Genomic DNA, 22,653 nt, shown 5'->3' with positions numbered 1-22,653 from the left:
CGGCCGGGGAGGGCAGCGGGAGGCCCGCTCCCGCCTGCCGCCGTGCCGCTAACGCGATATGTCTGTTTTCCAGCCAAGTCCTGATTCGGAGCAGAGTCCTCCGGGAAAATGGAAAATACATTCCAAAACAGGTACGGAGCTGCGCGAGTGGCTTTCTGCTTTACAAAGAGGGTAACTCGGAATCGGGCACAACACGGGGAGTTGTCTTAGTGGAGTGCCGTGGTTAGAGGTGCTCCCAGATACCGGGCAGCTGCTGCAACAAGTGCCCCATGGGGTCAGGCAGGCCGGCTGGGTCTGCCCCAGCCCAGAGTAGTGTCTACAGGTGCGGTGGGCAGCAGATGCTTCGGAAACCTGGTCACAGCACCACTGTACATGTCTTTTCCCTGACATGTTAATGTTGGCATCCGCTACTTGTTGTTATAACTGTATGCTAAAATGAAGTTTGCATCCATACTGCTGGGTTTAATATCTGCAAACAAAGACACAGGGATTTAATAAAAGCTTGGGATAACGAAGCAGTCATACAAGGACAATGTCAGCTGTAATGTTTGCTGAACTAAAAATCAGCCGCTCCGTTTGATTCCAAGAAATTAAACATCAAATTTAGCAGTGATTCAGTATTCTTTATTAGCAGCGCTGGATGCACGGAGGATCCTTCCACCTAGCATGCATACTGTGCTTGTGTTAGTTACAGGCTTATATTTTTAGTTTTTATACATATTCATAAGACTTCCAAGAGATGATTAACATATTAACAATTTTCCCGGAACTCATTATCATAGGCAACCCCCATTTCCGAATGTCCATTTTAGTCCTTTTGGGGGTCTTCAGAGACATCTGGTGGTCTTTTACTTCTTCCACTCTTCTTCATCACCATGTCCTTTTACTGAACTTTTAGCTCTCATCTTCCTTTTTCTTGATTGACAGCAGTCTCAGGTCCTGTTCTCCTAACAAGATCCTTGCTAATGATTTAAGAGTTCCTGCCTTGAAGTACAGTCCCTGATAATGAGCACAATGTCCTTGATTTAAGGGTCTTGTTATCACGTTTATGCCAGATGTGGCATGCACTGGTACACACTACTACATACCATTGTAACAGGCTTGTGTTTCTAAGATTAACTCTCTAATTCCCTTATTATCACGTTGCTGCCAAATACGTATATTGTAAAATCCGGAAGTCAGCTGCGGGGAATGAAAATGTCCAATGTGTCGGTATCAGTACTGAACCAGCAAGAATTTTGCACAAAGAGCTGAAAGCTCTTTAATCAATGTGGATTATTCTTCAGAGAATTCTTAGAATTATTTTAAGAATTTTAGAAAGCCAGAGAGCTGGTACTCTGGATCCAGGGAAGCAGAAAAGTGAGGAGCTTTACAGCATATGGGCAGTGAAGTACCTCTCTAAGAAAGAAGGATGTGTTATGAAAGAGCTCATAAGATGCCTGTGTGTCTGAGCAAGAATGCTTCTGTCCCTTCTTTTCTTATCATGTTGGCATTGTTTTTTTTTTATTTTCAGTCTTTCCTGACTCGGAAATATTTTTTTAATAACCCAGAGGATGGATTTTTTAAGAAAACGAAAAGAAAGGTAGTGCCTCCTTCACCAATGACAGGTATGTTAAAGTACCATAAATATAGCCGGGCAGAAAAACTGTAATTTTCTGCCAGGGTAGGAAGATGAATCAACTTCGCAAAGAGCTCAGTGAATGTGAGGGAGAGGAGGGGACTGTGCAGCTGGGTATTGGGGAGGGGCAGGGGCGAGATCCCTCTCTTTGGTAGGAACGTGTTAGGTTACTTCATTGTGCTTAACTTCACCCTCCAGGTGCCTGCAGTCTCTCATGAGACCACGGCCCCCTCAGTCCTGCCAGGAATGGGAAGTCCTGTTCTCACTCATGTCCTTTTCTCATTGTTTTGCACCAGCTCCTGCAGGACCTTCTCTAAACCGATTTAACTTATTAACGTGGCCAAAGACCTCAGCAGCAAATTAGCTGGATAGTTTGTTGTCCCTTTTCTAGCTAAATCAGCTCGCAGAGGGGTCCAGCGAGTTCGGTGGTCTGAAGCAAGGGATGGGATCAAACACAGACAAAGCAGCTGGAGTCAGACATGGCAGAAAACACAACAGCTTTTTGGCGGTGGCGGCAGCAGCAGCCACCACCACACTGGCTGCTCATCTCATTTTGCAAAGTATTTTACAACAGTGGAAAATAATAGATATGGGATAGATAGCAGGATAGGACTGTTAACCTCTCATGTAGTTTCTTACTTAAAATAGCTGACATTGGTGAAGTAAAGTAATGACTTGTTTCCCTTTATTGTGATACACTGTTACTTTACGTCAAATCTATGATTTGCAGATCCTACCATGTTGACAGATATGATGAAAGGGAATGTAACCAATGTTCTGCCTATGATCCTCATCGGTGGTTGGATCAACATGACATTTTCAGGATTTGTCACAAGTAAGTGCTGGAATAACACAGCCCATGGGTTTGGCTGTGTTTCTAATGATGACCTCGAGGGTCTGGGCTGCATCAGAGATTTGCTCCTCTACCTAAAAGCAGTCAATTGGAAGCAGCGTGAATTTGGCTTATGGCACTGCCACTATTCACTCCATGAACTGCATTGATTTGCTTGTCCCATAGCAAAGGAGGGAATATTGTTTTCAGAGTATCAGCCATGGTCACAAAGAAAATAGCTCATGTATTCGGAGACAATTGTAGTGACAAAACCAATATTTAAATTTATTAAAACTGCTTAAACTTCAAGTTTATACAGTGGATTTTCCTCTGAACCTTTCAAGGGAGTTGGTTACCATGTAATGCAGGATGTTCCTTAAATTCACCATTTTGTTTTTTTCTTACTGTTTATGTGATAACTGTTTCCTTAACAAAAGACATTCCCCTTCACAGTCACTGAAACAATACCTGTGATGGTTTGGCCATCTGATTAAGTTTCAAAAAGTCTTTCCATATTAAAATAAATACAGAACTACAGCTTTTTCAAAAATATGTGTTAACTTGTTATTGTATGCATTACATTCAGACTACATTAGATTTAATAAAAGAAACATCTATTAGCTTAGCCATTTGCTTTGCAATTATGTAGTGTCACTTTTTGAAACTGGGCTTTTTTTTTTTTTAATCCTGCAGCAAAGGTCCCGTTTCCTCTGACATTGCGTTTTAAACCAATGTTGCAGCAGGGAATTGAACTGCTCACTTTAGATGCGTCCTGGTAAGCCTTTGTCCTCAGCAAGCAAGGTCAAATAGTCACTTGGAAAATTTTAAATGTGTTAATAACCCTTGAATGGTCTGTGCGTGCTTCTGAAATGAGATCACAAGCCAGCTCTGAACTGAAATCCACCGTGCTTGTTCTGATTTATCAGGGTGAGCTCTGCTTCCTGGTACTTCTTGAACGTGTTTGGACTCAGAAGCATTTATACTCTGATCCTGGGCCAAGATAATGGTAAGACACTGTCATTTCTGTGAAAGGGCTAGCTGCTTCTTCCAAGGGATGACTTCTGAGAGAGGCTGGGAAGGATTTCTAAATTTCCAGCCAAAAAAATCTTGAAAGCATCTCTCACTTCTGTGAGGTTACTCTCCACTGGCCAGATTTGACATCACCTGCAGCAAGTACCCAAATCTACTGCACCAGCCCTTTGCTAACTGCTCGTAAACCTCTATGGTAATTAAGCCATGGTTTCCTTCCCATCAAATTGTTGTGCAGAAATTTTGTTCTTAGGCTTGCTTTTATTTCTAGCAAGTATCAGTTTTAAGGAAAGCAGCAGATTTCTTAATGCTAGATGTGGGGCAGGACAGATACTGTTTCTGGGGGTATTGGGAATGTAGAAGACCATATTTTCCTCAGTTTGTCTGCATATCTTATGTAAATTTAGCTAAGATGTAGGGGATGGGAACAAGATGTCTTGTGAGAACTCTTTCTGGCACGATAGTATTGCATTCTGGGTCTTTCTGCAACTTTCTAGGCTATAGCTAGAAGCTAGCCTGGTGGCACTGCACTCCAAGAAATGCTGTCTAAATGACACAAATAAAAATCAACCTCTCATTTCTCTTTTGTAGCTGCAGATCAGTCTAGGGTGATGCAAGAACAAATGACAGGGGCAGCGATGGCCATGCCAGCAGATACTAACAAAGCATTTAAGGTACAGTATTCCCACCTGCATTCCTGTTTGCTGTGAACTTACAAGATTGTAGGCTATATGTAACTCAGCCTTTCCTTGCTCTGGATTGCTGTTCCTAAAATTAGAGCTGACAACTGATGAAGGGTATGGAAATTGCCCTGGATCTGGCAGAGCCCTAACACCCTGAAGTAAACCTGATTAGTCATTCCTGGTACAAAAGCTGAATTCATGTGCCATCCTCTGCTTTTGCAGAGGAAGATTTTTTATCTTTCCCTTGAGATCTAGTTCCAAAGCAGAAGCTGGCTCCCAAAAAAGTTGTGTTAATGGTGCAGCTGAGCACAAGTCCAGCAGGTACATGATGGAACCTGGGTAAGAAAATCAAGTGAGTGAGTTAGCTCAATGGAAAATCTGTCAGGATTTGACTGTGTCTTAAAGGTCTAAGCAGTCTCCGTAGACGCTTGCTTATTAGACTGCCTCTACCTTTCACAACCCTGGTTTATGCATGAAGGGAAGGTCCTGGTTTCATGTACCATGGCAGAGATTTACCTATACGCAGCCTGCTGCCTGGGAAGTCAGGATGGTCTGTTCCTGCAGTTTCTTGTATTCAGTAACCTTCCTGGTCACAAAACCCCACATCAGCCAGCCAGAGGCTCAGCCAGGGAAGAGGGTGGCTGCAGTGTACAGTTCTGCTGGAGCAGTGACTCTTCTGTTGCAGTTAACCATCAGCGCTGAGGCACAATTCCAACCAGTACCATGCACTCTCCTGGCTGATGTCCCTCCGCTTCTTTTCCGGTACTGGCTATCCAGAGCAATTTTGCTTTTCAGCCTTATAGGGATCTAAACCTCCTATGTTGTCCCCAGCAGGAACAAAGCAAGCAAGCCCGTATTGTAGGAGAAGTGTTCTCACCAAGAAATACAAATCTCTTGATGGGCATTGCATGATGTGATTTTGCAGGCTGTATGCAGCTCATTCCACAATACTTACTGGAGCAACACTTAATGGACTAAGAATAAGAGAGATTTGTGTTCATAGGTAGTGGAAAATAAATAGTGGAGGAGATCATTCTCATATTTAGGATGAAATTCTGTTCTTAGGTCTTGGGCTTAAAGAATTAATAAACTCTGCAGCTCCAAGGACCTTGCTGCTTGGAGAACAGTCTAATGAGGCACATCAAGTCTGTGATCAGTTGCAGAATCTTTGGCATGTAACTGTCTTTATCAAATGTGTCTGAACTAAAGAATTAACTAACCACAAAGCACTTGACCCCCCCAGAACAGAATTGGCTGTGTTTCTAGACACAGCTGTTTTAGAAGAAATGTACTATTCCAGAAGGTTAGAGGGTTTTCAAAAAGTAGATAATGTAATTTTTCTAATGTCTATGATGTACTTGTATTGACCAACTATCTAATACCCAACTAAGTGTAAAACACTGATTTCAGAGAGTTGGCAGGATTGCCAGGTTTTTAACAGAACTCATTTTTTGTTGCAGTTTTTCAGGTAAGCACTGCTGTGTGTAGTTCTTGCCTAACTACTTTAATACTGTGTTGCTTTCCTTTCTCTACCTCTGTTTACTATCACTGCAGACAGAATGGGAAGCTTTAGAGTTGACTGATCATCAGTGGGCCTTAGAAGATGTAGAAGAAGAGCTCATGGCAAAAGACCTCCATTTTGAAGGCATGTTTAAGGAAGAACTTCAGACCTCCATCTTCTGAATTTGAGAATATGCTTTTGTCTCTTGTAAAAGTAATTTGAAAAGAAATCTGTTACTTACAACTCTATAATGTATTTTAGCAAGGCTGAGAATAAAAGAAAAACACCACATTCAGAACTGCAGTTACCTAACTTTGATTTGAGCCCCAGGACAGAGTATGTTGTATTTGAGCCAAAAGCTCTCTGTGTGGGTTTCTAGCGGGAGTTCTGTTTCTCTTCCTGGGAAATGGTGAATGGAGTGTGCTGGAGAAAAGTCCTAAAATTTCTAGTTCTAGTACACAAAGAGCAAGCTTGCTTGAGTTAAGGAACGTAAAACTTCATGAGACTGAAGAAGTACAAGTAGTGCCTATGTTACTGGCTTTATCCTTTTAAATACGTAGCTAGTTATCCTTTGCTTTTGAACAATTAAGACAACATCATCATGTTCACAATTCAAAACTGACTTAGTGACAAAGAATCCAATGCATCTTCAGAAGCAGCGTGAGGATTCAGTTTCTGAAAGCAGTGGTTGTCCTTCCTCTTCATACTTTTTTTCCTGCTACAGTAATCGGGGTTTGAATCTTTCTCGGGAGAACATAAAAGCAAGAGGGGAGATGATACTCACCACTTGCCCGTGGCAAAGCATGGGACAGCTCACCTTCCTCTCATATCCAAGCCTGCACCAAGGCTCCCCAGTGCTGCAAAATCACATCTGCTTGTTCCTGCCTTGGTCACCCTGCTGGTGGCCCCACCAGTGGTCACGGGGGCAACATCTGGCCCTCTCTTTGCTGCTTTCATTCCTGGGCAGAGCAGCTCCTCAGAGGTCTTTGGGCAGCGGAGAGCCAGAGATGGTATTTACTGTGCAGAGGTAGCAAACACAGACTTATTTCCCCATTAATTTAATCCTTCCCAAGTCCATTTATAAGTGCCTCAGACTGCTGACAGAGCCGACACTCGCAGCAGGATGTACACCTAGCAAGGGTGCCTGGCTGATCCCTGTAGGCCTCGTTCAGTTATTTACTGTGCCAGGTGGGGAAAAGAAATACCTTGGTTTAAGCCTCCTGACTGACGATCATCTTGCACTGTAGAGAACAGGGAACAACTCTTCCTGGCTGGTCCTTCTGCAGGAGCTCCTCAGAGCTCTTCCCCAGGGAGAAGAGACCTAACCTGGGGAAATGCTTCTTAAACAGAAGCTCTTCCATACACTATGCCTGTTATTTTTTTCCCCTCTTTATTCTGAGCTCTTTTTTGGGGGGTGAAATTGCACACCCTCTTCAAAGCAGGAGCTGAGCCAAGTCTGGGGGAGAGCCTGTTTTCTGTTCTTAACAAAGTCACCTCCCCTCTGAACAGGAGCCTTAGCTCAGAGCTGTTCTTTTCCGCCTCAGAGACCTCTTTCCTGAATGCCAATAACACTGCTTCACAAGTTGAAACACAACTTGTGTTTCAGTTTATTTTTCCTTCCCTTTCACAATGAGGAATTTAATTTCACTTCATGTCCTCAGCGTTCTTGTATAAGCCGTTCCTGTGAGCCTGCATGCTGACACAGAATACCGAAGCGCCTCTGCCAGCTGCTACTTTGCTTTCCCTTCTTCCCATGAAGGGTTTCATGCCATGCTCTGGAGGTCAGCATTTCATAGCAAAGCTCACCATCTGCTCTTCTCATCCTCTCTGAGGCTCCAGCTAAGATCAAGCTCCTCCACTATTACGCTGTAATTGCAACATGAAGACTGCAAACCTTCTTACTGGGGCTTTACAGCCCACCTTGACCTGCAAGATTTTGACAATCCCCTAGATTCCCTGCAAGCACACCAATGCTAAATGCGCACAAGCCTGTTGCATTTAGCATCCTCAGTCTTTTCCAGCCTGCTCTCGTGTATGTGTTCATGTTGCCTTGTGGAGGAAATTGCAGGTACTGCAGGACAACCATTTCAGTGGTACAGCCACAAGCAGCCCTGATACCCCTGGAGAAAAGGGACAGAAGGAAGGTCAGGACACATCTTGAGATCCAGGAGGAAGCCATAGCTGAGGCTGCTTAGTGCCACAGAAAGGCAAGGATGGGCTTTGCTACAGGACCAGCAACCCAGTGCCACGGGTGAGAAAAGGCAACCCCGGAGGGAGCACGAACTCTCAGCTGTACAGGCAAGGGCCGCTCTTCTCCCACATCCCTGCTGGCAGAGCAGGGCCTGGCCCTGCAGGACTCACTCTCCCCAGCTGCGAGAGCTCCTGGAGCACCAGGCACCCCCACAACCAGCAGTCTCAGGTCACTTAACGAAAGCTGAAAATACAACACAACCCAGTTTCAGTGCAAACCACTCTTTAATTTTCCTCTTTATACAATAGAGCCAGCCACTTACAAAGTGCTAGTCTAAGAAAACAGGTCTGGTATTACAGCACACACACACACCAGCCAAAGCCCATCAGCTCAGAGGCAGAGAGAGTAAAAGCTGGGCCACTTTTTCTGCAGTACAACAGAGTCTGTTCAGCATCTGAGCATCGGGGATTGAGCCCCTCTGATGCATTTCTCAGTGTCAGCACAGGTACAGAGGTGAGGAGGAGAATGAAGGTTATTTCAGATTGATTTTTCTTTTAAAAAGGTCTTTTACTCCCCTCTCTTCCTCATTTTGGAATGCCCACTTTCTTTCAGGGTAAAACAAAACAAAAAGCTGATTAGAGTAATTCAGTGCAGTGCTACAGCTTTAAAATTGCTTTTTGGATGCTCCCCATAGTAACAAGGGGGGAAAAAAACAAAACCCACAACACAGAAATACAATATGAAGAGTTGTAAAAATCCCAAACAACCCCAAAATCAGAACAGCAGAAGTAATTAAGCAATTCTGATCTCAAAATTCAAATCTTAATGTTTTAAAAGCAAAATTCCGCACAAGAGGATCACAACACTAGTGTGCCAGCTAGAGGCAGCCCTCCCTCCTCCTCTCCATCACCTTCCATGCCCTGGCTAAGGGGCTGCATGGTGCTGCCCTCCCTTCCCCTTCCCATTGCTCGGAGCAAAGACAGGGAGTAGCTGGCAGGGCTTTTGCTTGGCTGCAGCACAGCAGAGGGGCAGGGATGAGCACACAATTTCCTACAGGGCTCATCACCGACAGCTGCGGAAAGGGAGCTGAGCTGCCATACTTGGAGTTAAATGGATGACCGCTGTTACTCTGACCATCAGAGAAAGTTACGGTCAGCAATGAAGCCCCAGAGACTGTGCACAGAGGACTGAGTGGCTGCAAGCATGCACTTTGTGGGGGGAAGAAAAGCAGGGCAGTAGCCTGACTTAGCCTTTTGTTCTGCCAACACACTTGACTCTCAGAAGGAAAAACCCTCCTGTTTGGTTCACCACCTTCAGCTAGATCTTTCCTTAAAAAACACAGACTAAGGCTCTGGATTTTTCCCATTTTTCACATGGAAGACCAGTTCCCCACGGAGGACTGACCTACCTAGTGCTCACAGGAGTCCTCATTCAAGAGGAAAGCCGGACCTGAGACCTACAAGTAACATAGACAGTAAAGGAGGACAGAGACAAGAGCATTTGCCAGTTGTGCCGAAAGGATGGAGCAGAACTACTGAACAGCTAAGGTAGAGAAAGACCTCAGGCACAACCATCACACCTGCAGCCTCACAGAAGATGATGAGGTGGAGGATCTAAAGGGCAGCACTCAAGGGAGGAGGAGGAGAAGGGATGAAAGAGCAGTCCAAAAAAACAAGTCACAAAAGAAAAGGCTGAAAACTCACACAATCGATTGTATTGGGCTGTCATCCTTGACAGGTGACAGCTCTGGGGACACAGTGCTGAGCTTTGCTAGAGAAAAAGCTCCAAGGAGTCACATAAATGAGCAAATAAGGATAAAAATACTGCCACTGCACAAAGCACAGTAAAAATGGTGGAGGCAGAAAAGTGCTTACAAAGCAGCCTGGAAGCGAGGGGTGTAGGAGATGGAGAAGACAAATCGCCAACCGTATGGATGATATTTTCTCTGCAGAAGAATGTGAGACAGAGCAGCTGTATCCTGCCTTGCTGTGCAGATCAGCCTGCACATATGCCATACCATAGGCAGGTACAATTTGCTTCTGGAAAAGCTTCATCCATTACAGGATTCAGTGTTCACATGAAAAAAGCTGAGTCCAAACTGCCCAGAAGAACCTCAAATGCATCAGTGAAAGGACTCAAGAAAGAGAAACATTTGCTGCTTAGCAAGGGGACCAAGGTACAATGGCAGAGACTGCAACAGACAGGCCAGACGTACAAAGATTTGAATGCAGCTTCCAGAAAGGGTGCAATAAGCCTCTCTGACACAGGCAGGGCCCAACAGCAACACCAGAGTGTTGGCTGGAAGCCCCCACACCGATTCACAGAATCATACCCACCGTCCTCCTCCACGGGCCCCTGCAAGGCTCAGCTCTGACCTGGCCTCCAGCTCAGGCTGTACTCTCCCGACCCCACCTACAACCCTCAGCCCAAGACCCACAGCCCCAGCCCAGCTCAGCCCCGACCCCTGCCTCTAGCCACACAGCTCAGCCAGATTTTAAAAAGAACTTTATTGAAGCTCCAATATATATTATTTTTGGCCTCTAAATACCCAAGTGTCAGCACCTATTCCTGGCTCTCCAGTGCTATTCTGCATCCCCCAGCACTGAATCTTCAGTGCTAGATTTTCTGCTTGACTCCTACAGAAGGAAGAAAAATTTTCAGACGCCTCAGGCATGGCTTTAGAATAGCAACCATTAACATGGTGGCCAAGTGCTGGAGGTCATGTTTAGTTGGTATCCATGCCGTCACACTCTTCTTGGGGAGGAGATGGGGCAGTATGTTCCTCACTGTTTCGGCGCTGATAAAACAGCACATACGCAGCTTTTGTCTACCAAACAAAGAAGAAAACCATCTGAAACAATCCACACAGCTTGGCTGGAAATGTGGCTGGGAACCACACTTTCAGCACAAGCTCAGCTAAGCCTCAGGCCAAGTACTCACCACTATTTGGTCTTCTGAAGCCACTGATACACTGCTGTCATCAAAGTAGTACCACTTGTCATTCACTTTGTTCTTTGCGTAGGCAGTGTCTGTCAGGAGAAGAAACTGCAGCTCAGTACTCCGGGGAAGACCAGTAGGTAATGCCATGCCAGCTGCGCTGCAGTAGCAATGCTCAAGACTCAAACCGAGTATGCACAGGAGGCCAGGTACTAGCTTTGACATTAACCACCCCAAACCTAGCTCACCAACATACACATCTTCTAGAACATGCCAGCTGGTCCAGCTAGTCTAGAACCAGGCTCCACATACCAGACTTACCCCTGATAGCTGAGATGTAGGGCAAAGAAACTTAGGAAAAAATTATAGTGTTTTGTTCACACCCCGCCTTGAGCCAGAGCTTTCCCAAACACACAGTTTAAGACTGCATTTTCACATTTTTCACATGAAAGAGAAGTTTGCTCTTGATGATGGATCTGATCTATTGCTTGCAAGAGTCCTCACTCAAGAAGGAAGCTGGAGTAACATCCTGCAAAGTGTCTTCCAATGAAGATTTCTGTGACCATGATCTCCAATGTCAAAGCAGATCCCCCTTCAGCTAATGCTGTCCTACAGTCACATACCCTACAAGTTAAGCACACACACTACCAAATGGGAGTTCATCATCCTGTCAGAGTAAAATGCTTCTGGGTGATTCTAGAAGTGTTACCTACAGCATGGATCTCAACAGACACCCAGTACAAGGAACTCTACCTACAGGCGCATTTCGTCTATGCTGCAACAAAACCAGTGACAGAAAATACAGACTTGTCATGTATCAGACTTGTTACACATAACAAAGGTTTGGTTTTTTTCTCCTGATGCATGACATTTTCCCTGCTATGTGAGCCCTTGTCAGCACAAAGGTGCAGACATTCTACTGCATAGCTGGCACTAGCTTGCAACCAAGAGGTCCCAAGAACTACACATTTGTTTGTGGCCTGTTTTAGAAAAAGTCTGGAACAAAGGAAAACAAAAGGAAAAAAAAGTGCTTTAAAATTGCTATTGCAGCAGACAATTCAGGATAGGAAATGCAGAACAGCATCAGACACAGCTTCATGACAACGTATGCCCTCTGCTCTGTCTTCCTGGCCTACAGGCAACTGCTGCTCATCAGACCTCATCCCACCACTGAGGGAACTTGGCAAGCTCCTGCTTGTCTGGCTTGACTGCTGGCAATCTCTGCTCTGCAGCTGTGATGCTGCACCCACCCTACACAAGCAGCTGCCCTCTGGTGTGCTGCAGGGCAAGAGCCTCAGTCTTGGAGCTGAACTGACAGTTTACGCTGAAGACTGTCCCCAGCGCTCTCCAGTGAGAAGCTCCTTTCCACAATTTCACATTCAGCATTGAAAAATCTTTACTCCACTCGTAAATTAGGGAACACCATCACACACTCTAATGACTACTAACCAAGGGCCAACAGGCATCAGAGTCAGATCTCAGGCAGCTGCAAACTACACAAACTGGCCAGGCTGCTCTACAAATCCTAATAGAAAGGACATTACCCTCCAATATGACATTCACCTGCACACAGAACACAGGTAAGTTTTGGACTAGACACCCTTAGTGAGGGCTGCTGCAGGTCACCAACACACACAGCCCTCCCATGACCCCTCTGCCTACATTTCCTTGCACCCAAAGGACACAGAAGCAGTTACTCACAGTGGCCTACTCCCATGGCTCCATAGTGATTGGAAACTGCAATGAGGTCATATACATATGAGCCTGCTCTTGGATCGCAGACAAACTCAGACATGTTTAAACCCCTGGAACGAAATCCAAAATTATCAGTACGCCAGTAACCAGTACTTTTTAGAAAGTGATGCGTGACACCAGCGAAGCTCTGCAGGCAGATAGCACTGGTGGAGAAGTGCTGCACTCTGCTGCTCAATGGCAAGATGTCATTAGTGTAAAGACCAGACATGTCACCCCTCCCACACAGGGCAGGTCCTGGTAAACACATCAAGCTCTGCCAAAAGATTTAGAGGGAGGTGCTGAATAAAAGTCAATTCAGAGTGTTCCTGTGTAGGCATGAAAAGTGAGATAGGAGTAGTAAGGAATATGCTTCATCCTGCAGCAGGATGCTGACAAGCAGAGGACTGAGGCTGGCTTTCATCTTGTACTTGTGCAATCCTCAGTACTACAAGTGCAGCTCTGCCTTGCTAGATTCTGCCATGCTGAATTCTCTCTAGAAGTTCTCTTGGTTCAGTAGAGTCACATGGTTTTAACCTAATTTCAGAAGAAACAGTACCTGCTAGTGTGTTCGAGATGTGTAGAATTGATTAAGGTTAACAAAAAACCAAACCCACAAGCCAAAACATCAACCAACTCAGGCCTGCTGTCTTGCAGTTCAAACCCAGAAGACAAAGCTGTTCCAGTTACAGCTTTACTAACAAGCCCACCCAACAGTAACATCAGAAGTAGACTTCTCTTGACCAGCTTCTTCAAGCTCTTCCTAGCTTGAGGGAAGATTCCTACCTGATAGGGAATTCCACAACAGTGTCAAGTTTGTCCCTCCAGTATCTGCTGTATGAGAACCGTTTTAAATGCACTACCAAAATCCTGGGCAAAGACCACAAGTCAAACTTCTTTGTGGCCTGTTGATGTTTCTTGCAGTTAGGGCAGTACCTGAGCAAGGAGTAACAAACAAGGAAATTAATGACTACATTAAAAGAAAAGCTTCTGGCCTTCCATTAAAAGATGCCTCAACAGCACAGTACAGTCCTTGCCTTATAGAAAGCATTTTGGCTGTGGAATATGCAGGTGAACACACCTCCTCAGAGGTTTCCAAACTACGACTTGCTTTCACTTTATAGGCAAAATGTCCTATGGCAAGCACGTTAACTGAACATTGTACAAAGATTAATTTTTCTTTTGTAAATTTTAAAAAAGTTTAAAGGTCCCGTTAGTTCTTTATTATCTCCTGATGCAGTTCAAACAGGTAACAGTTGCAAACACATCTACAGCATATATAATTGGAAATTAATAATAAACAATCACCTACTACGCTGTAAGTTATTTTCTTACACAGCTAGCAAACAACCTCCAAAGACGTTCTGCATACACAGTAATCGCATTTTGGTCACTTAGGATCTGCTGTACCTAGCCCCTCTGGACCTGGGATTTTTGGTAGAGTTAGGAGCGGGTCAGGATTGGTTCACGCTAGAAATAATACACTATTAAAACCTAAGGTAGCCACATGCTTTCACTCTTTATTGCCACAACTGCTTCCTCTGACACTGTCTGGAAGACAGATGTATGCTGGGGAATTAAAACCAGCCTGATCTTTGGAAGCTACAAGGCAGAAAACAAATACTTTTTATTAACCCATGACTGCAGCCTATTGGGTCAATAACTTAACACAGAACTGACAGACTTCTCACAGATGAAGGCAAAAGGACAGACCTGGAAAATTATCAGAATCTCCTGACAAATAATGTGAACTCAAATAGTTATGGCATTTTATGATAAACATGGCAGGCAGACAGAGGCTCTTACCATGGGTCATGTTCACCAAGCGTTTCCATAGTAGTGAAGAGCTCTATGCAGTCTCTGAGGGCTACCATAGCCTTCTTCTTCTGTGGTTGTAACATACTTCCATGTTTTTCAAATGCCTAAAAGAGATGCATGCTTTATTCAATTCCATGTAGTCTTTAATCCTTGACATCACAAAAAGGAACACACTCACTTTCACCATGCTGCCTATTTCTGCCCCCCTCCGCCCCCCGCCTTCCCCACTCACACAATCATCTCAAGCTTCCAGCCACTCCTTTCTTGTGTTACAAACAGTCCCTAAGAGAAAATATAGTACGTCCTCACTTCAAAGTTGGTGGGTTTTGGGTTTTTTTGGAAAAGAGTAACAACAGGTTATTCCATTACAAAACATGATCCAGCAGAACTCTCATAGAAAGAATGCTGAGCTTTCTACTAGGCTCTACAAATTTGGTTTCAGGTTTCTTTTGAGTTTTGGGTTTTTTGTTTGTTGAGTGCACTATGAACTAGACTACTTAGCTTTGAAATTAAAACCTCTGCTTTTCAGAACACACTGGAAACAGATCAGCAATTATAGATCTATAGACCTTATCACTAAAAAAATTTTAAGCAAATATATCTCTCATGCTGGGGACTCCAATTTTCATGAAGGGAGCTAGACCTACATTTCACCATGTACTGTAATCTTTTAAGTACCATGCAAGTTTACATATAAATTATTTATGAAAAGAGCACACTACAACCTGTGCCTCCTGTTCATCAAAAAGTAGCCTCCGTGTATCAGAATCCCAGTCAATGGCAAGTGCAGAAAAAGCTACAAGAAAGAAGAAACATTTATTGCAAAGGTGTAATGAGAAGGAAGAAAAAAAAAAAGATAGCAAGACAATAATTACCATTCAGTTTTAAGATTTTTCCTTCTACAATGGAGTTTATCTCAGAGGTCCCAGAAGCATTCACAAGGCTAAAAGTGAAATGCTGCTTCTTGCAAGGCTGCAGGTCTCTTGCTGACTCAATCTGCATACAACCCTCAGACTGGCAGGGATCAACTTCTTCCAGTTTCTCCTTGCCCTCCTGTTCACCATCCTGATGCTCCATCTCTTCAATGTCACCTGGCAAAATTTAAAACAAGCACAATACTGAAGACCTTCAGTGAAAGTTTAGACTGATACCACATGGACAGCTGTTTGCATGAGCCTGTAATGCATCCAGTGATTACTCCAAAAGTAATGGAAAGACACACAGAAAAAGAAATCTGTGCTTGGCAACCGCTACAGCTGAAGTTGTATTTTTTCCTTTAGTAGATGCCAGGTAATGTGCTGGGTTTTCTATCCTAGTATCAGACATGATGGAGAGTGCTCAGTTCACAGTAGGTTAACAATCACGCCTCCTGACAGCACACCCAAATAAACATCCCAAGAGAGAATCAGGAAGGTTGCATTTGGGTATCTTTACAGAAGGGAAGTGGGCAGATTTTTTTTTCCCCATTTAAAGTTTCCCATTTAACTTGTTCCAGTTGTTACTCTCACAGCAGCACAAGTGAATCATTTCAAAGCGGAAAGGGAAACATGCGTTTGCCATCAGCGTTAAGTCTCCTTGCAAGCATCTAACCTAGGAATGAGACCTTGTGATTCTAGGTCCATGAACAGGAAATACCAATAGGAAATTGTCTTTGTGACCTAACAGGCTAGTTTCCACCACCAAGGGCATATTAGGAAAGGAATTGCCTCTGGAGGGAGGCACCTGAACACCTAATGGGGAAGCAAGGACTTCCCTAACGTTGATCAAGATGAACACACACCACACCTTGCTCTCCTGCTGCTGCTTAGGCACATCTGACCTCCCTTGGAAGGAAAATGGTCTACAAGAATTCTCACCATACCATCCATGCAGAAGTCCTATGCAATAGCATGGTTTAATCATTGTGATAAAACAATCTGCTAGAGCTTAAGCCAAATACACACAGCACAAACCAAATGCTAATAAAAAGCTTTAAGTGCCAAAAAGCTTCCAGCCAGCTTTGGAAGGACTTTACCTTCAGCCACACCATTGGAGCCATTGCAGGTTCCTTTGTCTGGGCAGGGTGTAGAGTATTCTTCTACCAAAGGGAGTTTCACATAGCGGCTAAAGAGAGTGAATATGTTTAATAGCACAATCATGCCAAAGCTGTACATCAGAACAACAGCAACCCTCTCCATCACCAGTTCTTGCGGTCCAATCCCCCCTCAGTAAACCGTAACCCATCCTGTACAGCACCATTTACAGGCCAAGGGCTCTCAGAATGAGCCAAACAACAACAATTCAGAAAGTCTCTGTTCTCACTGTCTGTTCTAGGTTTTACTGGCAGTAGATGGAAAAGGCAAGAATAAGTTATGGAGGCCCCATATGAGAGCTCTGAAAACATGGCCTGAGTTCTGCTCCTGACACGTTTCAGAACGTCAAGCAGATAGCTTCCCTTGTGACTGCGACCGGCATTATCTTACAGCCTGCTTTTACAAAGCCCAAAAAGTCAGGACCTTGAAATCTCCCTGGGGCCTCCTAATGGCCTCGGCCACTAAGGCGATGCAAATCTTGGCTTATACGCCACAGAAAAATCAAGGAAAATTGCTCCTGTTAACAAGGATGCAGTAATCCTACTACAGTGTAATTGAATAAGCAACCACTAAAACTTTACAAAGAATTCAAAGGTACAGACATGACTTACCTGATCTGCTCCAAAACCACGCTGTACAAGTGATCCACAGTGAGCTTGTGTTTCGGCACAGATATTAATAGTGGCTGACCAAAGAGAATGGTCCCTGAAGTATTGCTGGATTGCCTCATTGTCTTTTCCCGAAAGTAAACACAGAGAGTAACATACTCCGAGCTATCTCCACTTGGCTTGCAAACTTCATACCTGTTCGAAAGATAGGTATTTCCATGGGTTATTTCCACTGCCAAGAAGCACAGCAGGTAGAACCAATATGAACTTGGTTCGACAAGTCTTTCCTCCAGGCCCTCCTGAGAAGGACAAGAAAGGTTGTACTTTGTCTTCATGCTACAGAGCAGTTTCCTGAACAGTTCCCATGGTTCACAGTAGCACAGGATACATACCTACCACCGACTCAATTGCCACCTTCCCTCTGTCTTTATTCCTAATTCACATCCCTATTGCCACTCACCTCTCAAGACATTACCCTGACAACTACATACTGCTTCAACCAGATCATGGCATCAGTGAAAAACACTAACTGTACTTTGAAATCCCTCAGTGTTTGTTCCCTCTGGAGAAAGAAACCTCAGTACCTTGGGTCTTGCATTCTCCCAGCCTCTTGTACAGTTAATGGCCTGAGCTCACATCACTCAGCAGCCAACATTTCGAAAAACCAAGTTTGGAAACATCTGCTTCACAGAAAAAAAATCCAAGGACAGTAAACACACGAGAAAAACATTCTGGAAGAAAACAAACAGCTCTGGAGAACAGTGAGGAGACTGAGACACAGCTTGTGCTACTGGGCAAAACAGCAAGTGAGATATTTGCAGATGTCAGAGTCAAAAGAAATCATGTGGACCAACACTATCACATTGTTCACTTCAGGACTATTCATTACAAAAGATTCATTTTCAGAAATGGCAAGTCACACTGCTCTTTAATTTGGTGAGTCGCCTGTCCCAGACTTATCTTAAAACTGAAAGAGAAAGAAAGATTTCATGAAAGATGTCACTATGCATATCAACCAAGACCACAATCATGCATCTGAATGTACCAACTCCTAACAGCTCTCTTAGATTAGACAAGCCACTTCCCTTCTCTCAAGTGTCAAGAAACATTTTTTTTATTCCTTATTCCTGTGCACAAAATGCCCTTCCAGAGCAGGGAGGAGAATAAGTTTCAGAGCTGTAGTCCTGCTCCATCCTACTGAGACAAAAAGGGACCCCAGCTTGGAGCTTGCACTGAGTCAGTAGAGTACACAAGGAAAAATACCCTTCCGGAGAGTCCCATCCCAGCCCACCAAGAGCATTAGAGATCAGAGTCACCACAAGACAGTCCAACGCAAATGGCCGCTGAGGTTTTCTAGGCGGTCAGAGCTATTCAGCTGGACACAAGCACTGAATACACTTCATGCCTTCTAAAGTTTCCTGAGAAATAGCACCACAAAGAGGTGAATTATTTTCCTTAGCACTGTTTAAATAACAAAAGACCATACTCAGTCCCAGAATATCATCTATGATTAACTCCAGGTCGTATGAGACCCTCAAGCTGGACTCCTGTAAGACAGATCAGTACACTACCTGCGCACATTCCTTGATATTCTTGTGACTGCCTCTCACACCACCTACACTGTGCTCTGCAAGCAGCAGTTAATGCAGCCCCATTTATACTCCACCCTCACGCAGCCGAATGAAGCCCTGGCCATGCGACGGAACAGATGGCACAGAAAGGAAAAGCTAAGTATTGCTCATACACAGTCGTCATCCATCACAAACAGCTAGCATGCTGTACCCTGTAACACTCTACAAGAGAGCATCTTGCACACTTCTCACTGAGCATAACAAATTTGGTTATTCAAGTGCCCCTCTACCCACTCCACCTCAGAACAGCTTTTACATACCACTATTAGAAGCAGACATATCAGAATCAGGCTCTGTCATTTATTTTCTGAATACCTTGACCAACAGTCATCCCTTATAAAAAAAAAAAAATCTAAGATAAAATACTTTACCTATAGTTTAAGGAAGGCTATAGAGCTGATACTGGGAATTACTAGGCAATACACTGTAATTCTGTATCTTGCAACTTAATTGAAATAATAGAACATAAAGACAATGCTACACCAGACTATACAACATGGTTTTAGAAGTCAGAGTCATTAGCTCAGCTGCTACCACACTGCTGGATATTGGCTGGCTGCCTATATAATTCATGACAACTCTGACAAATGTCTGAAAACTGCTAAGCAATAGGGTAGGACTTGACCAGTCTTCATCAGCATCATGAAGGCTTCAGGTCTGTGGTTGTAATTCAGAAAGGAAGCAGTGAGCAATGAAGTGGGTAACTTGTTCCCTTGCAAACTAAAGTTAAGCAAGTGCACAGGAGCATGAAAAGATACAGAAACATATGGCAGAGCTACATGAAAGGGCACTGAACGCAAAAAATACCCTGAGCTAAACACCAGGGTAATATTATGTTGTATGTTATTGAAACATTGCCTCCCAAGCGCTGGGATCTATGATATTAATTCCAGCTGGAAAACACTATGGGGATGACAAGTCCGTCTATAGTAACAACCAAGAAAAGAAGTATATTTTGTAAGAGAACAGAGAAGGGTAGGAAAAAAATGCCATTGCAGAAGCTGACAAACAGATCCATCTGAACAGGATTACTACTGCACACCAACCCAGAGATGCTGCTGTAAAATTACAATAGGTTCCAAAGTTGACAATAAGAATGAACAGAGGACTGGAAAAAAACCTGGGTGAAAATGCTGCACATATTCTCAGCTCTTCTAGGAAGTGGAAGTACTCCTAATCTGTTTACTTGCTTTCATAATACCAAAACACATACAAACGAGGAAACTAGGAGACACTGCAAATGTTAACTTTTTCAGATAACAGGTAGTTTTCCCTGTAGAAGTTGGTCACAGGATTTTGCCAGTCTTACAGAGGAGCAAGATTAAAAAGGATGAGGGAATTCAACCAGCAAGATTTTTTACAAAGCTTAAAAAAATACAAGCTCATTTTGGAAAGGACACAAACCCTCATTTCAAACAAGAAAACACCAATTTCAGCAAGTGAGAACAAACTTCCTAGATCAGTCTGCTACAAGATCTTGCACATCTCAAACATTTCATATAAAACTACTGGCCTAGTTGCTTTGCTGACGTAACTAACTCAGTTCAATAATTCCGTAGCCTCAGTCACATTAACAAACCTGACGTTTCTGCAGCCAGTCATGGTTTTTCAAGACTATGAACTCATCTAAACATAATACACAGCATGTTGTAAGAGAAGGCAGAAAACATGGTATGTATGGCAAACTAAATATATCTTATTCAAATATGCACACTTTTGTAGGTTAAAGGTGACCTGCAAATCAATTTGTGAAACTTTTATCAATGTAAACAATATATATTATATTCTATGCCCCATTAGCCAGGCTAAGAGAACAGGGGTATCTAGTTCATCCATCAAAACATTTTTCTTCTTAGGCCTTAAGAACTAAGAAGTAGTTCTAAGAGTGATAACCCTGAATTGGGCTGCAGACTTTGTTTTCAAGTGGTACTTACCTGACCCCTTGTAGGCCGGCTCCAAGCTCCAGCAGGATCCCTGGGTGATGTGATATCACCAGCATGGTGCATGTGTGGGTGTTACATTGGAGCGGGAGCCGGAGGTCCTAGCGGGGCTGGACTTCACAGAACCTAAGAAAAAGAAATAGTAAGCATTTCGGTTATGTGCTGAATGCTGTTCTCTGCTTAGCCTGGAGAATGAGAGCATTCAGCACAACCACTGAACTAATGTCATCAAATTGATTTGCAGACCACCTTTATGTAAGTGACTTTCTGATCATTTGCCACAGATCTCCTTGGCCTTTCACAGGAACAACATGCCTTGAGAGAAACGTTTACAACGCTGTGAGAAGTGGGCTAGTCCCACTGTTCTTTGGCTGCACTGCCCCTACACATTGTGCCAGCTATCTTGCTTCAGGTCTGATATCAAACTCCTCTATTTCTGCAAGCATCTCACCTCTTCTCTGATGCTAAATATTAGCACATCTTGCATCAGGACTTCACTACGTTTCCAAGCCTGTCATGATGAGAAAGAAATGAGTGCAAAGCCTTGTGAAAGAACAGGCTTGGAGAATTCCAGCCCCAAATTCTCCTCCCCTTTCAGGTGACCTGGAGAAGAAAACGTATAATTTTGTCCTTTCGTGTAAAAGAAGCCAGTTTCATTTTGGGATGCATCTGAGAGTTAAAGTCACTTCAACATCAAGAAACCCAGTAACATCCGCATTTCTTCTTTTTGAAGTTTTACTATCAGAGAGTACAACAGGTAAGGTAATACACCACAAGAATCGATGAGCCAGAACTGAGCCGCTGAAAGAGAAAATATATCTTAGCCATCCAGGGTGGATTTTTTTTTTATTATTTTCAAATTGCTGTCCATTCAGCTTAAATTCCAAATGTAGTCCAATTCTTGTCCCACTCCCTCCCTCAAGATTCAGCATCTCCCACCACTTTAGTGGGACATGAAAATTTTCAATGTATGTCTCAAGATATCCAAGGTCCCCTGCAAAAAAATCACAGTTGAATGTGTCTTCCCTCATATTCCTACAGTGAAAACAGGAAAAAAAAAAATACAGCTTTTCCAACCACTGAAATCACCTAAAAAAGGTGCAAGCTAAATATTCTATACATCCCACATATTGCACATTTCATAAATACTCATCAACAGTATCGTATGGAATACAGTATCTGTGCCTGCAGACCATGTCCCGTCAAGCAAATACAAATAAAACAATAAAGCACATTCCAGCTACACTACTCCTACTGCAACCGTGTTGTGTGAGTTCCTGCTCAGTGACATTTACAACTGAAGCATTTCATGGACATCGATGTTCTCTACTCGGTAACCAACCAATACAGAAGTCTAAATTGAAAGCTGAAGCTTAACACACATTGCTGTCAAAAGCAAGACAACAGTACAAAAGTACCAACTGTTTGTTTTTTTTTTAAATCACATCCCGGCTGAGGCACCGATCTTCTACAATATTAGATTCTTCCTTGAATTCTGAATTGAGATGTGTGTTGCTAGCTGGCCAGAGCATGATACTCTAACACCAGAAGTCTGTCAAACCGATGGGGATATTGTTGTCACATGCAGACCCAGGTCTGGCTACCACTTTCAGCAAAGCAAACCTGGAGAAATACTGCAAGAGATTTACCATTTACATTTAAATTTTTCAGTCCTGAGACAACTTAAGGTGATGCTAAGAAATGTACAGAAGGCAAGAACTGCCAGTTTAAGTTACTGCAAGATCCTAAAGCTTCAGAACCATTGAAACAACTATTTCTGTTCCCGAAGACAGTCACCCAGGTGATCACAAGTGGAAGATCTGCTGGACACTGAGCAAAGTCCTGTTTAGAGGGGGACAAGGAGAGCAAGGAACAAAGGAACAATTTGATGGCACCTGCTCATGAAATCAGAGCCCGGGAGCCTTGTAGCTCCTTCTATCACTACACACTCATTCTTTGCTGAGAATGTAAACAACCACAATTACTAACATAAACTTGGTTTGCTTCTGCCAGTGGAAGGGAGGAGTATCTTTCCTGTGAGGAAACTGTTACACTGTTCAAA

The 22,653-nt window shown here is 43.6% G+C and overlaps 2 protein-coding genes across 2 annotated transcripts in view; one reads left to right on the top strand and one right to left on the bottom strand.

The window, feature by feature from the left end:
• Nucleotides 1-73: 73 nt before the first annotated feature.
• EMC3 (ER membrane protein complex subunit 3) lies at nt 74-5,961 on the top strand (the record flags this gene model as incomplete). The annotated part of the gene is made up of 7 exons (XM_009696031.1): nt 74-131; nt 1,514-1,607; nt 2,349-2,453; nt 3,144-3,225; nt 3,377-3,456; nt 4,071-4,153; nt 5,717-5,961. Coding segments are annotated over 7 exons (631 nt in total), but the record flags the coding sequence as incomplete, so codon positions are not given.
• Nucleotides 5,962-10,342: 4,381 nt separating this feature from the next.
• LOC104158393 (ubiquitin carboxyl-terminal hydrolase 4-like) overlaps nt 10,343-22,653 on the bottom strand; it is a gene marked incomplete at its 5' end in the record, with an annotated part of 42,975 nt that continues 30,664 nt past the window's right edge. Inside the window, 9 exons of the mRNA XM_009696029.1 lie at nt 10,343-10,681; nt 10,795-10,883; nt 12,493-12,596; nt 13,309-13,458; nt 14,329-14,444; nt 15,066-15,136; nt 15,216-15,431; nt 16,355-16,443; nt 17,024-17,215. Of these exons, the coding sequence (XP_009694331.1) occupies nt 10,580-10,681; nt 10,795-10,883; nt 12,493-12,596; nt 13,309-13,458; nt 14,329-14,444; nt 15,066-15,136; nt 15,216-15,431; nt 16,355-16,443; nt 17,024-17,215 (1,129 nt within the window). The remainder of the gene's footprint in view (nt 10,682-10,794; nt 10,884-12,492; nt 12,597-13,308; nt 13,459-14,328; nt 14,445-15,065; nt 15,137-15,215; nt 15,432-16,354; nt 16,444-17,023; nt 17,216-22,653) is intronic.

The sequence above is a fragment of the Cariama cristata genome, unplaced genomic scaffold (assembly GCF_000690535.1).
Source record: "Cariama cristata isolate BGI_N322 unplaced genomic scaffold, ASM69053v1 scaffold13562, whole genome shotgun sequence".
Lineage (NCBI taxonomy): Eukaryota > Metazoa > Chordata > Aves > Cariamiformes > Cariamidae > Cariama > Cariama cristata.
This window is presented reverse-complemented; position numbering and strand designations above follow the sequence as displayed.